This window comes from Nanorana parkeri, unplaced genomic scaffold, assembly GCF_000935625.1.
Source record: "Nanorana parkeri isolate BGI_ZX_2015 unplaced genomic scaffold, ASM93562v1 scaffold99, whole genome shotgun sequence".
Taxonomy (NCBI): domain Eukaryota; kingdom Metazoa; phylum Chordata; class Amphibia; order Anura; family Dicroglossidae; genus Nanorana; species Nanorana parkeri.
The window spans coordinates 1,131,194-1,148,612 of record NW_017306367.1 but is presented as its reverse complement, the minus strand read 5'-3'; the positions used below and the strand labels follow the sequence as shown (position 1 = coordinate 1,148,612).

Genomic DNA, 17,419 nt, shown 5'->3' with positions numbered 1-17,419 from the left:
GGCGGCGGGGGGGGGGGGGGGGGGGGAGGACGGAGCCGCTCTCACAGCAGCATGTGCGGTGAGGAGCGAGAGAGGCGCCGGCTGTCAGATCCTGGCTGAGCGTGTCTCTCTCTCTCTTCTCCACGCTCGGCATTAGTTCTGTGACAATGGCTCCCTCCTCCGCCCTCCCCCACCGCCGGCTGCAGTGCTCCTTCACTTCTTTTCGGATCCCCGCTGCATACAGATGGGAAGAGCAGCGGGGATCCAGAGAAGCCCCACGGCGGGAGGAGAGGACATTACGATCACTGGTAGATCGTGATCGACCTTATGGGCACCCCTGATGTACACCATTGTCTGTAATGTTTTCTGCTGCTGTGTATCACAGTATCAAAATCTATTATATAACAATATCATGAATGTATATAAATCTTTTTACGTAAAGATATCAGTCAGCGTTCAGAATCTCCCACCAATTGTCATATTCACTGATGTAACTAAATATAACACATTACTAGGGCTGCGGAAATTAACGATTAATCCCTGGATTAATCGTAAATTTTTTTGATCGATCAAAATTATTTTGATCGGTACTCACATCTCCTCCGGCTTCAGGGTCTTCCGTCGGAGATCAGGTGACGTCACGGACATCGACGTCACCAGACTCCTCCCCCCTTCCCCAAGTGGCTCTGTCGGCTAACGAAGGGAGGGGGGAGGAGTCTGGTGACATCGATGTTCGTGATGTCACTGGACTCCTCCCCCTTCCATTCGTTACCCGATGGAGCCACTTGGGCCGGTGAGTAAAAGGCATTGCACACATCCCAACTCTCCCGGCCGAGAAACACTTTTTACCGGAAAGGTTTAATCTGCTCAATCGAGCAGATGAAACCTTTCCCTGCAATCGTTTTTTTTCCTTTTCTGACATCAGGAGCCGCCGCCTGACCGTCAGTCAGAAAAGAAAAAAAAAGGCATACTATCACAGGAGTGAGCTTGGAGTGGTGGCTATTTTACAACACACACAGGGACCATGGGGAACGAAAGTAGCCACCCTCCAGAAGGAAGGACAGTGTCAGCACACATTGAGAGATGATTTGAGATATTTATACACCCTTTGCATACCTCAGATGAGCTAGTGGCTGGGATCAAGAGCCGTGAAACTGTCAAACTGTGGTCCTCCTCTGAGCTAGCAGGGCTGTGTAGAACTGGGCAATCAGCAGCATATTCCCAATAAGCCCAATTGGTGTAGCTTTCTCCCTGCAGACTTGCAAGTAGACAGCTTTTCCATTGTTGCCCAAAAAAAGCTCTGTGCCCACTGATCTGGGGAATGTAAAGGGAGGAATACATAGCATAAGCAGCATTGAAGGAAGCTGTTAAAGTATTGAGATGCTTTAAACCAATCCAGGAGAATCAGGTTAATATTTTGTAGCTTTTTTTTTTTTCTAATTTCTGACTTTTCCCCCCAAAAAACTAAAAGTGTATTCCTACTTTTGCAGCCAAATTGGGATAACATCTACTTTATGTTTGTTATATGTAGGAATGCACCGAAATTTCGACCGTGGAAACATTTCGGCTGAAAATTGCACTTTTGGTGAAATGCCCAAAGTGTCATGATGGCCAAAAATGCAGCCGCAAATTCAGTGCATCCCAGCTTCTATCCTTCCCACTGGGCGCCAGTCTCTGTGCCTTCTGATGCAGCGGTCGGCACCCAGCAGGGAGGAGAGAGCGTTTCAGGATGCCGAGTGGTGGGGGAAAAGAGCGCCGTCAGTGTTGCAGGATGCCGAGCTCTCCTCCCGCAGCACCCGGCTCGGCCTCCTTTGTCAGGATGGAGAGCGCTACGATTGTTACAGGAGGCCGAGCTCTCTTCCTACACCTCCTGGCTCAGCCTCCTGTATCAGGTTGGAGAGTGGTGATTGGAGGAGAGCTCTGTGATGTCACAGGATGTGGAACTCTCCTCATGCACCACCCTGCTCTGCCTCCTGTGACAGTCAATTCAGGATGGAGAGCGGAGTAAAAACATTTAGCCCTCGTTCACACTTGAACGTTTTGTAGCGCGTTCTACGCTCGACGAACGCTCTACAAAACGCTCAAACTATCCGCTTCAGCTGCGGCGTCTCAGTATACTGCGAGCTACAGGTCGCTGTATACTGAGCCTAGGGTGTATTTCAGCCCGTCCCTAACGCACTACAAAACGGCCCACGCCTGAAAAGGTACATGTACTACTTTGGGCCGTTTTTGTTGCGCGTTTCCATTGGGATACAGCCAAGCAGCCCTCTGAAACGCGCGTTTGTCGCGCGATTTTTTTACCGCGAAACGCGGTAAAAAAATGCGCCACAACCGCGCATATGCAATACGCCTAGGTGTGAACCAGGGCTTAGCGATCAGATGATTGCTGAATGTTTGTAAATAACTGGACATAGTGTGGGATACTATGTCTTAGTTATGAATAAATAGGAAGCAATCTATATCACTTCCTCTTCATTAATGATTGTGGACATATTAACTACACTATATCCACAATTTATGAACTCAGTATAGAGGCTTCCTGTTCATCCAGTGCTGGGGCTGCAGAGTAAAAGATTCAGGACTCTATCCTCAATCTCTTTTTCTATTTTAAAATGGAAATATCAGGGGTCTGTTCAGACCCATAATATTTCCCCAGAGCCCCCGACAGTAAAGTAAAAAAAGGAAAATAGATAAAAATAAAATAATTAAAAAAATAATTGTAAAAATGTTAAAAAGGTTGGGAAAAAAACTTCATTTTCGATTTCGGCCTGACAAAATTTTTATTTTCGGCTACGGTCTCCAAATTTTATTTTTCGGTGCATCCTTAGTTATATGTTCCCATTCACATGCATTAACAGCATAACTGAAACAAAAGTAACAATTGCAAGTTACCTTTTTTAGATGCTCTTTTTGCAATCTCAATGACTGAAAAAAATCTGCTTATTTCTCACCCTCTGGGGGAGTTTTGTTTCAAATAATTAGCCCTGTCTGTACTATGCTGGCAGATTTCATTATCACTTGTAAACTAGATGAGCAGGACCATATCGTCTGTCCTATCAAAGGTTAAAACCCTGAGGACATTGTATGTTAATAAGGGTGAGCTCAGTCTGTCCTAAGTCTTTCAATTAGGACAGCCAGTTTTTTTCTGTTGCTGACATTGAGAGAGACGTTTTCAAAGTTCTGCAACTCAAACACATCTAAAAGGTAAGAAATATTTTTACATTATTTTTAGGTATGCTGTGTGAAAAGGAACACAAAACATATAGTGGGGGTTTTCGCAATTTTGGCTGCAAAAGTGGAAATACAATGTAAGCACCCAAAACCTGGTGAAATCTATAATTTCAATAAAAAATATTCACATTTGCTGCATTTTTCAGTTTCACTTCAGCATTTTCTCATGTCAAATGTCACAAATGGACAAGTAAAACGCATAATATAGCTATAAACCTGGCAAAATGCAACAAAAAAGGATTGTGCTGTTTTCTATATATTGTCTTTCTTCCAATAAAGTTTTGTGAAAGAAATGATTGTGCTGATCATTATAAATAGGCCAGATAACCTATGTATCTTATTCAAATAAATCCCATATCCCCTATACGCTGCTAACTACCCACCGCTGATTACTAAACTCACTAACTTGTTAAAAATCTGGAACACTTACCCACTTTCCTGGCTAGGGAGGATTGCAGCAATTAAAATGACTCTACTGCCTAAGCTATTGTACCCCTTCCGGGTCCTACCAATTTTTATTAAGTCCCATGTCCTGAGTTGTTCTTCAGACAGGATACCTAAAGAAGCTATATGTGTATTTTTGCATATTCACCGATCTTTTCTCTTGTTGTCTGCCCCAAGATTGTCAGTGGAATCCTGATATGCTGTTTGATGTACACGTACATGTCATAAATGTATGTATATGTATACTTTCATTTCAATGTTACATTCTTTTCATTGGGAAATGTTAAAAACCAATAAAATATTTTGAAAAGTAAAAAAAATAAATCCCATATCGGCAAACATTTATGAGGTAAATATAAAACTGTTAATTTTTTTGAAGCAAACATTGGTTACAGACTCAGTGCAAAGACTATTAACTAATTTCCAAAGACTCGTAACTCAATTCCATTTTCGATTTCTTGAAGTACCTTCATAGAGCCAGTAGATGTCACTCTTGTATTTTTTTAAAAACATTCAAAAGAACTAGGCACAGTTGTGCTTATGTATTGACTTTTACAGTTGCTAACCTTTGAAAGATGTACAATCTCCCCTGTCTTCAGCTGAATGCACTGTGTCTGATGTAGACTCCAGACCTCATTAACTATACCGAAAAGGGCCCTATACGCTCATCTGATGGGTATAGACTCTATACCCATCAGGAAAAACAGCAGCGAGGTATGTGTCTCCAGAATGATTACAAAATGGTATGTGTGTGTGTTTAGAACACCTAAAACATCATATATAAGTAGATGGATGAATTATTTCACATATATTCAACCTTTTCTATTGGCTATAGCATAATAGCACACATCAAAACTAAATGCTAAGATCCTTATCAATTAAAAGGTCTAAATGGTGGTCCTTATTATGCCCTTTGATTGAAGAAGTGAGCTGAGGACAGAGGTATCTAAGCATATGTGCAGTATAAAGGCTTCAAGGAGATCATGGCACTATGGTATCTATACATTTCTACCATCAGTATTTGTGCTATACGTAGGCTTGTGATAATAGATTGCATTGAATGGCTTTTTTGGAAACAAGTAGTAATTCACCTTATATAGGGCACCCAACATTCCCTGGCTAAAACCGACTATTGCAAAAGACAGGCTTTTGTTATCTGACCTTTCAGGCCTCATTGTTTAACTTTACCATCACAATCTTCCTTTGTCCTGACATATGATGTCACATGATATGTGATTGCCTCTTTTCCATCAAAACTGTTGGCCTTTATGTATTTATAATGTCTATATATATATTTTAGTAACAATAGGATCAACTCCCATTTTGGCTTCTAGACCATTAAAATACCAGTCAGGTGGAAATCCTAGCCTATCCACTGAGCTAGCCTTGTTAGGCATTGGACACAATATTAGTGCAGTAAGGCTGGATGGCAATACCAAGATCTAGATGAAGACTGAAGCAACACTGTGTGGGTGGGTGAGCTAAAACTGCCCCTGGCAGCCTTTCTGTTCTAGGCTTGACATTTGGTTGCCTGCACACAAAAATGCAGGCAGAAAAATAGGCTTTACTGATATTACCTTGATACCAATGAAATCAGTACCTTCCAAAATGCATATATACCACTTCCTGAACATTAGGAAACATGATTATTTGTAATAGTATAGATAAAAAGTAACTATATATAATGTTTTTTGCAGTGCTATAGTTAAATTCCCTTTTCTCTTCCCTTGTCTTGTCAATGCTGTAGCCAAGGGCTGTCCCTATAATGAGGCAGCCTGAGGCTATGGCCTCAGGCAGCATCTCTTTGGGTCACGTGGGAGGGCATTGCCACTCTGCTCCATAATGTTTGCAGTGTGCCTACCACCCCCTTTCCAGCCAGAGCATCCCAGGTTGCTAAGAGCCGGGGGGAGAGATGTGTAAGGGCCAAAATGGCGTCCCACTCAGCTTCTGGCACCCCCCTTTCCCCTCAGACACCTCAGGCGATGAAAAGGCTAGGGACACCCGTGCTCTTACCTGTATGGGTACGGACATGTCTCTTGAGGTCAAATGTGTCATTAAAACCTTTCCCACAATGTTCACATCGATGCCTTTTCACTTCACTATGACACTTCATATGACGATTCAGCATCCGCTGGTATGAAAAGCTCTTGTCACAGAGAGTACAACGAAACAGCATCCTCTGCTCCTCCTAATGTAAGATTCAGGAAATATTTATCATAAAACAAAGTTCTCTGTACGTTTGTGTCTACATCATTACCAAAAAATAAAGGCAATCACAACATTCTTATCAACAAGTTTCATCTTCATGTTTATTATATATTTAAGGTTTGTTTGCTATCAAACCAAACTTCTGCATTGTGTCAGGAACAACAGAATGACTTTAGGCAGATGTAGTGCTGTACAATATTTGATGTCCAGTAGATCTTGATGAAGTTAATGTGTACCTGAATCTAGAAAAGTGAAAAATGACTATTTTATATAGAGGGACATCTAGTTAATTGCATACCTCCCAACTTTAAAGAAGAACTCCGGGCAAAACTCTTCTTAACCCTTGCAGTGGAGCTACCTATGCACTGCAATTGTTAAGTGCTCGTTCTCATCTAGGTGCTAACATAAAAAAGTTATACGCGCCCAATCCTCGGAGCTGGCTCTTAGACCAGTCCTTCCAAGCCTCCCCCCCCCCCTTCGCTGCAGCGGTCTGAGGTCCTGTGAGTCATCACGTCCAATACACAATGTATCTGACTCGAGAACACTAAGGAACATATCATTTTGGGGTGGGAGGGGGCCTGGTTGTGTCATGTTTTCAATAGCACCACAGAGGGGGGCCCGCAGCGCAATTGCCCGCACCAGAATGCATGGTACTGGAATGCCCTGCGTTCCGGTGCAGTGCAATTGGAAAAAATAGTGCATGCACAATTTTTGCCGATCGTCCTGCATTGGAACGCGCCGGATATGGTGCAACTGCTCCCTTAGTGGACAGCATACAATGCAAAAATTTGTCACAGTCCCTGTGCTACTAGCAGGCTACTTAGTAACTAGCAACTGTTGACACAACAAACAGTTTGGTCAGATGTATGTGACAGCATAAAGATTTCAGAGCTTAAGATTATATAACAGTGCGTTCTACACTGCTGGTTAATGGAAGACAAAAGGATGCCCTGGCACAGGTGCTCAATGGGAGAAACAAAAAAATTGCCCCAATGTTGGTGTTCAGTGGAAGAAAGAATGCCCAAAGTCAGTCCCCCAGAAATCAGGAAGATTGGGAGGTATATAGATCCTTTTTATGATATGTACTGCAAATCCAAAATCTCCTCCTAAGAGCATCCTGTCAATTAATGTCAGTAGATGGGACTCTTTCTGGACATCAGATGCAGTCAAACAAGCACAAAGCCTATGCTGAATATTTCTTCACCATTATGGTGGTCTTCTTGATCTCCTTATTGTATGTCACTCGTCAGCATGCTCAATAACAAAACCTACTAAAAACTGCAATCTTAGCACGACCTGCACTACAATTCAGTGCTCACAATCCTCCAAATCCCCTTCACACATACCGGTAGTTTGTAGTAGGTTTTGGTTGATACCTATTCATTAACCATATTCCCTGAGTTTCAATGCTGGAATTACATGAACCATCATGTTTTTTTTACATTCAAGGTATATGAACAGTGTAGTCCTACACAGTCTTACATATCAGCACCACTACCCAATACTAAATTCTTTCCATAGGGCAATCCTCAAATTTCATGCCCCTCTTTACCCCATTGGCAGGCTCTTTTGTGCACCTACACCACTGGAGTTTGCCCTTGTTGCAGCACTCTCCGACTTGTCAGCTTCAATTGCCACTGGTTGTGGTAGGTCTGACCATCGTTGGCACAAACCTCAGGCCACTGTGGACTGCGCCGTCTAAGACCAAGGGAAGTCTGCTTCAGACTTTTTTTGCCGTTCTATTATCTGATATCACCAGAAACAGGAAGTGAGCATAGGGTTTCCCCACTCTCCTGTACTTGCATCAGTCAGATACTGGCATCAGGTGCTGCGACCTTGAGAACTGGTTCAAATCCCGGAACAGTCCCACAGATATCGGGACAGTTGGCAGGTATGGTTGATTGTCCCCAAACAGTACCTGAATTCCTCCTGAAAAGCAGCACTTTACCTCCTGTACCTCAGCACATTTTTCTGTAGTCTCATCACAAAATATGGAGTAAGATTTGGATATGTCACTACAGTGTTCCTCCTTGTTCTTCTTGCACTTCTCCTGTCATCATAAAGTCCTGAGATGAGGCAATAATGCCACTTCTACACAGGGAAACAGGGTGCAGAACAAGGTAAGTCAGCAATGGGGAAAGGACCTGCTGCAGTGAGCATGTAGTCCATATGAGTGAACACATGGATGGCATAGAGGTTATAAGGTGATCATTTAATTATTTATCCTGTCTGTCACAAGAACAATTTGAATTTATTGTGAAATGTTTGCAATTTTGTTTAAATAGGAACTATTTTATGTAAAGTAATACATTATTTTTACAGCGAAAAGGTGTTGCAATGTGAGCAACATTTGCCCCAAGTTCTGTGAATATGTTTATGGCAAAGTGGGAGAGTGAGTGTATTTAAAATAACCAATGGCCGGACCTTGTTTTTATAGAAAAGATATATCGACGACATCCTCCTGATTTGTAAAGGTACCAAGTCAGGTCTGGAAGAATTTCTCCGATATATCAATAAAAATATTTATGATCTTAAGTTTACAACCCACAGTGATCTGTATTGCATAAATTTTTTAGATTTAACCATTTTTAAATGGGAATAGGCTATATACTAAAACCTACTTAAAAATGACAGGAATGGCTATATCCGCAATAATAGCTGCCACCATCCAAAATGGTTGGCAAACATTCCGAAGGGCCAGCTAGAGCTAGAGAGAATAACAAGAAATTGTGTCCGAGGTGAAGACTATGTGGAACAGGCTGACTATTATAAATAGGTTTGTAGAGAAAGGTTAAAAAACAGATAAGTTGGAAACACTTGACACAGATATTATATTAATGGATAGGATAAACTTTTAGAGGATTGGGAATCCACAGAAGGAGGACAATACGTTTGGGAAATCAGCATTTATTGTGGATTTTAACTCACAGTATAGCGAGCTCGAAAAAATTATTTTAAAATATTGGCCTATATTAAAGAAAGATAAAATATTGGGGAGTATTCTACCTGAAAAAACAGTAATGATCTATAGGAAGCCTAAAACTCTGAGACAAAATTTAGTTAGGACTGTATTTGACCCTCCAAAAAAAGCCCCTCAGTACTTTTTTGGATTGTACCGTTTTTTTCCCATGTAAGAAAATGTATACCATGTCAGATCACTAGAAATAATAAGGAGCGTAAAAGGAAGGTTACCAAGTACAAGTCCGGGCCAAAAAATAAAGAATATACTATTTACAATGTATTTAATGCAACACCTTATATGTAACGTAAACGTACATATTGGAATGCTCTTGTGGCCTCCAATATGTAGGTAGGATAACTAGGATGTTAAGAAAGAGGATTGGGGAACACATTAAAAAAAGGTTTTAAAAATCATAGTGTCTCTAACCATTACTGTAAAGTCCATAATAGGGACCCAAAAGGGCTTAGGTTTTATGGTATAGACCGGGTGTTCAATAAGTGGAGGGGCTCCCGTCTAAGGAGGGAGGTATAAAAAAAATTAAACAAAATGTATCTATGAGATGGACATGCTTGCCCCAAAGGGTCTCAACACTGAATTGGACCTTAATTGTTTTTTATCTAATGATTAAGTCTTTCTTTCTGCATTTTGCTACTCGTGGAAGGATCAGATATGTGATTAGCCCCTTTGTTTCTTATCTGCTGTAATGTTAGTAATGTGATTATCTTTCCTTCTTAAGATGTGTATTTATGCAGGTTTTTTAAAATCTTTTTATATACCAGTTCTTTAGAAATGTATTGGTAGTTTTTATGGTGAATATAATTTTATTAGGAGATCCAAGTTGGTTTCAATGGGAACCTGTTTGCGTTTTGCTTCCGCTTCTAGGTTGATGCAGGATGTGATGTAATTTCCGGGTTGGGGCACTTCTGGCTGTGTCACTTCCGGTGTATGTAGTTTCTAGGGGAAGTGAGGTACGAAAGTAGGTGGGATATAATGATATACTGCGATATAAATGCATCTAGTTGCACCAGTTTGCGACTGAGGAAGTCGTTTGAGATGAAACGCGTTAAGTGAAGCCAGTTGTTGCTCTGAATCACCGTAAGACCATTTACTTGAAAAGACTGGGTCTTTGATATTCCTTTATATTTTGAATTTGGTTTTATTTGTTGAAATGTAATAAACGGTTTTCCCCGATGAGCTTTTTCTGCGTTTATATGTTGGTTTACGGAGTCAGAAAAGTGGTTTAATCATCTGGGATTGGAATATTTGGAAGAAGTTTCCTGATACTGCTTTACATCAACGGTCTGAGGTCCTTTCCCTTGGCAGAGTGATCACCACTATTGCACTGAAGCGCTATCTGACCCTAGTATGGTAAATAGAGGGCCACATTTCATCTGGTGAGTGCATCACATGTGCATCATGTGGGATTACAGAGGTGTACACAAATGTTTGAGGAGGAAAAGATGAACTGAGAAACTGATTACATTATCATTTTTTGGGGACGCACTATATACACTTTGTGTGTGTGTGTGTGTGTGTGTATATGTATGTGTATATATATATATAGATATATATCTATAGATATAGATATATATCTATAGATATATATCTATATCTATAGATATATATACAGTATACAATATATCTTTTATGTATTGTGTTTTTATGGGACTAACTGAAATTGATATCACTACAGGCGGATATATTTATGCACATAGTGGGGTGTTTGAATAAATTTATTGTCTATGTTTTTACGTATTATTGTAGCACTGTGTATATAATTTTTAAAAAGTCCATACGGGTGACTAGTCCTTTTTTCTTTGCCTGCCTTTTTTGGGCTTCCACAGTTCAAGCCCATATTGAAGAGTTAGGTTACAATGTTCGTGTATCCACAGCATAATTTACTAATCCCCTCCTTAGCTACAGTTTCCTTTTTCCATAGCAATAGGTGTAAGGTAATTCTGCCCACATCATAAACATATAGTGCTTCGGGGTTTCTTCAGCAGCAGGGACTATGTATATTTGTAAAGATAAAATGGAACAAAATGCAAGACTATCTAAAGAGTCGACAGGTGTTCTTTGCATGCTTACATAACTGTTTTGTTTTTTTACAAAAGGTAATCTGTCCCGAGCAAAAACTGCAAGTGGAAGGCCTGTGGTGTGGCTCAAGGGATGCAGATTAGTGGAAACATCTGAAGATACCAGATAACATATACCAGCACTGACAAGAGCCTGCTCTATGTGGAAGAGTCAGGGCCTGGTCACAGTAAGAGGAGATTCTTGTGATCAGCCGTGTAGCACATTGCTACAACTCAAAGTGACTGATACTTCACAATGTAAACTGATGAGCTCCAACATTCCACTAGTGATCTAATCCAGCAGTGGCAGATAAGTCAAGCTGAGAGAGAAATTATTTGTAGGTGAGCAGACCATGGATGGTCTGCAAATATTTAGGATGGATTAAAAAAAAAGTACATGTCAGGACAGTCCCAAGTCCATGCTGCCACCTCAAGCATTGGGAAGCTAGAAATGCACAGGCGAAAAAGCACCTATAATACTGTAGAAGGTCCCAACAGAACCTGCTCGGACCCAAATTAAAACCTAGGCATAGCATTACTCTTCTTACCTGTGTTGAAAGCCTTTCATCTTCTGTTTCAGGTAATTGAATGATGTTCCTTTCTGTCCCTCGATATGGGGAGGGTCCTGTCATGCAACGAATGTGATGAAGAGACAAATCAAGAGCCACCTCATTGTTGTCATACTCTCTTTCAACTTCTTTTCGGGCAACATACTGAAACGTCACTGCAGATGAAAACAAATATGGACATACTTAACACAAGGTGAGCAAGCTGTGCAAAAGGATAAGGGGAGCAAACTGTGTGAAAGGATGCAATTAAATAACAGTTGCAGCAGAATTACCCCACTCATCCACTGGCAATCATCATACTTGTGTATGCTAGAACATTTTCTAAAGACACACCCAGTACATAAACCATATGTAATGTTATTGCTCAGTCTCTTCTCTTCTGCACGGATGGCAGGGAGCTCCATGACAGATCTGTTTTAAGAATTTATGTATATTATCTTTTGTGGGTTTTTTTCTTTTTCAAATATCTTGACATAATCTGGATCATGAAAACATTGGGTCAGTGTCCAAGAATTCCTTTCTTAAGGCCTTTATAACCTGAATTTGTGATATAAATGTACATAACTACTCTTTGGACACGTGCACAGTTGTGTATCTATTCCAACCCTTAGGCCCGGTTCACACCTGGGCGTTTTGTAGCGCGTTCGAACGCTCTGCAAAACGCTCAAACACCGAAATCCCATTATTACCTATGGGTATGGTTCACACCTGGGCGTATTACAGGCCGTATGAACGCTCTACTAAATGTCCTACGCCCAAAGAAGTACAGGAGCTTCTTTGTTGCGCGTTTCCATTGGGATACAGCCAAGTAGCCCTCGGAAACGCGCAATCGCTGTAAAAATGCGCATCAAGAAACTTGCGACAAACGCGCATATTCGATACGCCTAGGTGTGAACCCAGCCTTAGGCTTAAGGATGCTTTGGCTTCAGAAAGCCTAAGGACAAAAAAAAAAAGTGATTTCACCTGATCCTGGTCATAACTTTTGTAACTTTTTTTTAGCACCTAGACCAAACCTAGCACTTAACCCTTGCAGTGTTGGGGTAGCATCTATATTTGTATCCCCCCCCCCCCTCCTTCCCTGACCCTCAAGGGCATACGAGGGACCCCATAGGCAGGGTGGGCCAGCATTTCACCTCAGGGTCTGGTCCTCAGCAATAGTGAAGCAATGTGAACAGATTGACATCAGTCACTTTTAGATGCGATACAAGGAGTCTTTTGACTCTCACTCAACACTCCTAGGAGAGAAGGCTAGGGCACAGGACACCCATGGACTTAAAGACTCCAGAATAGAGAGACAAAAAGTACTAACAAACTTCACAGATAGAGAACCTTTAAACCGACCTGAAATTCTATCAAACAAGCTCTTGGCTATAAAATACTGGGTAAATCAGCTAGACTCCTTTTGCCCAACTTCTTATGTTCCTTATTCAAGCTGAAGTTTCCCTATGGTATCCCAATCCCCAGACTCAACATACAAAGCACATGAGCGCCCTACTCAGGCAGCATGCCTAGGAGGATGAGAAATACGACAGGCTTCCTCCCCTGGCTGGAGGCCCATGACTTCCTAAAGTCACTTTTGAATATTTATACCCTCACCCAGCCCATAAGAGACTCAAGAAAGGCAAACTATCAATCAGACTCTGGCCCCAAAGGCTGTGACACACTGCACGCAAAGCAGTGCGGAGCGGTGGCGCCCTGCCTTCGTGTGCAGTGTGTCCTCTAATTTTCTCCCCAGCATGTCAGCTTGCGATAGCTCGCATAGCTGAGTGTGCCGAGATGAAAAATCTAATCTTCAGCCAATCGGCTCGCGCGCGTAAACCCGCGCATCACGATGCGAACTCCATCCGGTTGTTATGCACGAGCCAATTTGCTGTAGATGCAGTCAATCATCTGGCTGCACTCCGTTCACACACTGCATGCGAAGCTCCGTGCCTGACAGCTTTGCTTCGCTCTGCACGGCTTTCGCATGCAGTGTGTCATGGGCTTAACAGCTTCAGAATTGACACTCTGCTTAGGGCAGTGTTACTAGATACTTGTCTTACGGATGCTTTTACATAAGAACTCCAGTAAATGCTAGTTGTATCTACAGCAGACATACCACAATACCAAATAGAATTATAATTTAAAAATGCAACACTTTCAGTCTTTAATAAGGCAGTGCAAAGTGCGGTAACAAAGCAAACAATGAGCTTTTATCTTTTCCTCAATCAACTACAATAAACTGAAATATAGTTACAATGAGTTCTTGTATTTAAATTTATATTGTTATGTAAGCTTGTCTGTGTGGAAGCATAACTATGTTAAATGCGTTCTCATGCCTCAAAATAAAATCCTCGAAATAATGGCATTTACATTTTTGTTGTTGTTTTATTAGTTTATGCTTAATATGGTTTCAGTTAGGTTAAAACGGTAAATTCCCTTAAAGCTAAACTCTAAGCAAATATAATAGACACATATTAATGCAGCTCTGTATTCGATAATACATCATTAAATGTATTTTTAAATGCAAACAGTAAGTACCTGAATTTGACCGGGGATCAGCCTCTTGCAGTCCCTGTATAGCAGAGCTGGAGTGTTAGCTAAAGAAGCAGTACAAGAAGCCAGTTAATGTGCTGATAAGAAGCATGCTGACAGTAAGGCTGGGTTCACACCTAGGCGTATCGAATATGCGCGTTTGTCGCAAGTTTCCTTGCGCGCGTTTTTACAGCGATTCGCAGTAAAAAAACGTGCGACAAACGCGCGTTTCCGAGGGCTACTTGGCTGTATCCCAATGTAAACGTGCGACAAAAACGCCCCAAAGAAGCTCCTGTACTTCTTTGGGCGTAGGGCGTTTTGTAGCGCGTTCATACGGCCTGTAATACGCCAGGTGTGAACCATACCCATAGGAAATAATGGGATTTCGGTGTTTGAGCTTTTTGCAGAGCGTTCGAACGCGCTACAAAACGCCCAGGTGTGAACCAGGCCTAAAAGTAGAGTGACAGGGAGATGACTTCATCACTGCGCTGCTTCTCCTTTCACTTTCCAGTCACAGGCTGGGTGGATCCAGAGTGACCTGAGCTCGGAGGAAGTGGGTTGAATAATGCTGGCCATAAGACTGACTACATTTAGTTGCACAAAAAAAGTACTGCGGAAGAAATCTATTGATTAAACCTGAATATTGTAGCAAAAGCTAGTTTTGATATTTTGTCTTTTAATGGGAAATTAATTTAATTTTTTTTTTTAGTTCTGCTTTGACGGATATGTAAACCTTAACTGAAAAACATTTAGTTTGCTAAAGCACTATGTAATAAACAATTGCTATTATCCATTGTTGGATAATGACATCTCGGTGGCATTGCATCCCGGTGCAGCTAACTTATTTATTGCAGGCATTTATATAGCACCAACAATTTATGCAGTGCTGCAAGGCAGAAGTCTCCTGCAGCCTCTTTACAGCCACTTCCTGTCTACATGCATGTTTTAATTGATGGCTGCATGGAATTTCTTAAGCTGGGTTACAGTAGTCACCTTTCCAGGTGTAAATGTTCTTGGAAAAAAAAAGTTGCTACAACTGTACTACAACTGGCATTGTTATAGTTTTCCCTAACCCACATCACTGTCAGTTTTTTCTTAACAGCTTGGCTTGCATGTAAGGCCTAGTTCACACAGGTGGCAGGCTGTAAACATTTTTTCTTATCCCAATGGGAATATTTTTTGAAATTACGCGGTCCCATTGATTGCAATGGTCGCAGTTGGCAAGTAGCAAATGTTGTTAAAAATTGCATGTGTACACATGGCCACTATTTTAAGTTTTAGGTGCATGTTTGGGAGGCAAAAGCGCCAATCAATCACCTGTGTTAACCGCCCTTTTGCCGTCCACATGAGTGAGGCCTAAATGTGGCACAAAACAAAGGAAAGTGAAAAAAAAAACCCCACTGAATACTGCCACTGATATTATAACACCTTATAGTTACCAGAATGCAACACATTTTACAACAGTGATCCCTTACACTGGTGCAGCACAGATATGTTGATATCTAGATAAGCTTAATAACCATGTGATAGTGAAACAGTGTAAATATCTGGCTGTTTGTCTGTGACGATTACTGCAGTCACTGGCTTTAGTGATTAACTAAACATTGTCTAGACATAAGTGTCTTATCAAGCCACCAACAAAAGCTTTTACTAGTGATCTGTTCCGTTAAAAATAACTAGGTCCTAACTAGTAAATTATGTACTCCAAGCTATGGGATCCATGTTCAATGAGATGACTAGAATAGATGATTCACCTGGGATATACAGCTCTCCTCTGTCCTCATCAGGCACTTCTCCCCAGTTTCTCTTTCCTGATTTCAAGCTGGACTTCTTCACCAGGAATGCCCTGGGCATTTTGTTCCCCCTTGAGTTCTCTTGGATTTTTCTGGTAATGCTGACAATTGTAGAGTCTTTATAGTACCATGCAGGTAGATCACTCTCTTAAAACACTGATTTTTTTTTTATAGTTCCAGGCTTTACATTTTTACACCTAATACCCTTTTTCAGGTCTGATAGTCAGAATATATTCAAATTCAAATACATACAGGGAAGTTCCTGGTTTCCAATTTTTACATTAAAAGTATCTAATTTAATATCTTCCAAATATTGTGCAAAACAAGTGGTGGCCTCCCTTTATAAAATAATAAAAATTTAGATGCACAGTCCAATACTGTGTACTTCCTTGTTATTGAAAGTGTAAGGTCCAATGACAGCAAAATCCACATGAAGAGAAATACATTTGGACAAATGTTTTGCAGGTAGTCTTCTAGATGACAGTTGCAGGACTTAAATCTAGTCCATGTATCTTGACTGGATGTTTTGATCAACCATGCTTCTAGATAAAATGCAGAAAAGGTGACTAGATGAAATCTAATTCCATATTTTACCGGGTTCAAAGATGCTTGATCCAAATTCTCTGTACAGACTGATAGAAGTATTCTAAAGGTCAACTTGGGACTGATAAAAATCCAATTCTTTTGAAGTTTGGGAGGTTTGTAGATAAAATCTTTGTGAGTTTTTCTACTCGGTGACTTCTTCCATAGATGAAACGTGCATAGGTGAAGTATGAGTGTCTGCAGAGAAGATACCAGTTGTGAAATAACGGTGGGGGGTGGATCCACCTCTGTATTATTTTTTTGTCATCATCTTCTTTTGACCTGTTCGACCGGTTTGTAAACTGCTTGGAGTAAGGTGGAAACGCTTCAGGGAGGAGATGAAGATTGGTAAGGTGGGGACATGGCTTCTGGGTGGGAGAAAGAAAGGACCCACACCCTGACCTGCATACAGATTGCCACATGAGAATCAGGTAGCTCTGGAAGGGAGTATGTGCATGAGCCTGTTAGAAGGGTGTGTGAGTTTGTGGTGTAAAAACAGTGACACACACTTGCATAGTATTTGTATGTGGGACATATCACTGTCATCTCCTAATATATTTCAATAATGTCTCTTCCAAACAAAAAGGATACATGCTTTGTAAAATAAAGAGCCCTTGTCTACTAGATTGTAAGCTCTTATGGACAGGGCCCTCCTTACCATCTTGTCTTGATTTGCATTGTAACTGTAATGTCTTCCTTATAATATAAAGTGCTGTGCAAACTGTTGGGGCTATATAAATCCTGTATAATAATAATAATAATAATAATAATACTGCTACATAACAAAGCACACACCTGGCATGCTTTAATGCACAGAGATAACAGCCACCCTATCATCTTCTTATATACTCCTCCAAGCTCAAACTTATGGGGGGACATGTTCTACACCCATCTCAATATCGCCATATCATCCAAAGGATAACATTCAAAATATTAACAACCACTTACAAAGCCATTCACAACTCTGCCCCAGGTTATATATCCAACCTTGTCTCAAAATATCACCCTAAACATCCCCTCCACTCCTCCAAAGACTTCCTGCTCCCCAGATAGCAAGGACAA

The 17,419-nt window shown here is 41.0% G+C and overlaps 1 protein-coding gene across 1 annotated transcript in view; it reads right to left on the bottom strand.

The window, feature by feature from the left end:
- The window catches only part of OVOL1 (ovo like transcriptional repressor 1), an 18,759-nt gene extending 2,836 nt beyond the window's left edge, over positions 1-15,923 (bottom strand). The window contains exons 1-3 of the mRNA XM_018552878.1: positions 15,737-15,923; positions 11,448-11,623; positions 5,668-5,842 (exon numbers count right to left, since the gene is read on the bottom strand). Of these exons, the coding sequence (XP_018408380.1) occupies positions 5,668-5,842; positions 11,448-11,623; positions 15,737-15,836 (451 nt within the window). The 5' untranslated portion in view covers positions 15,837-15,923. The remainder of the gene's footprint in view (positions 1-5,667; positions 5,843-11,447; positions 11,624-15,736) is intronic.
- Between the last annotated feature and the right edge of the window lie 1,496 nt (positions 15,924-17,419).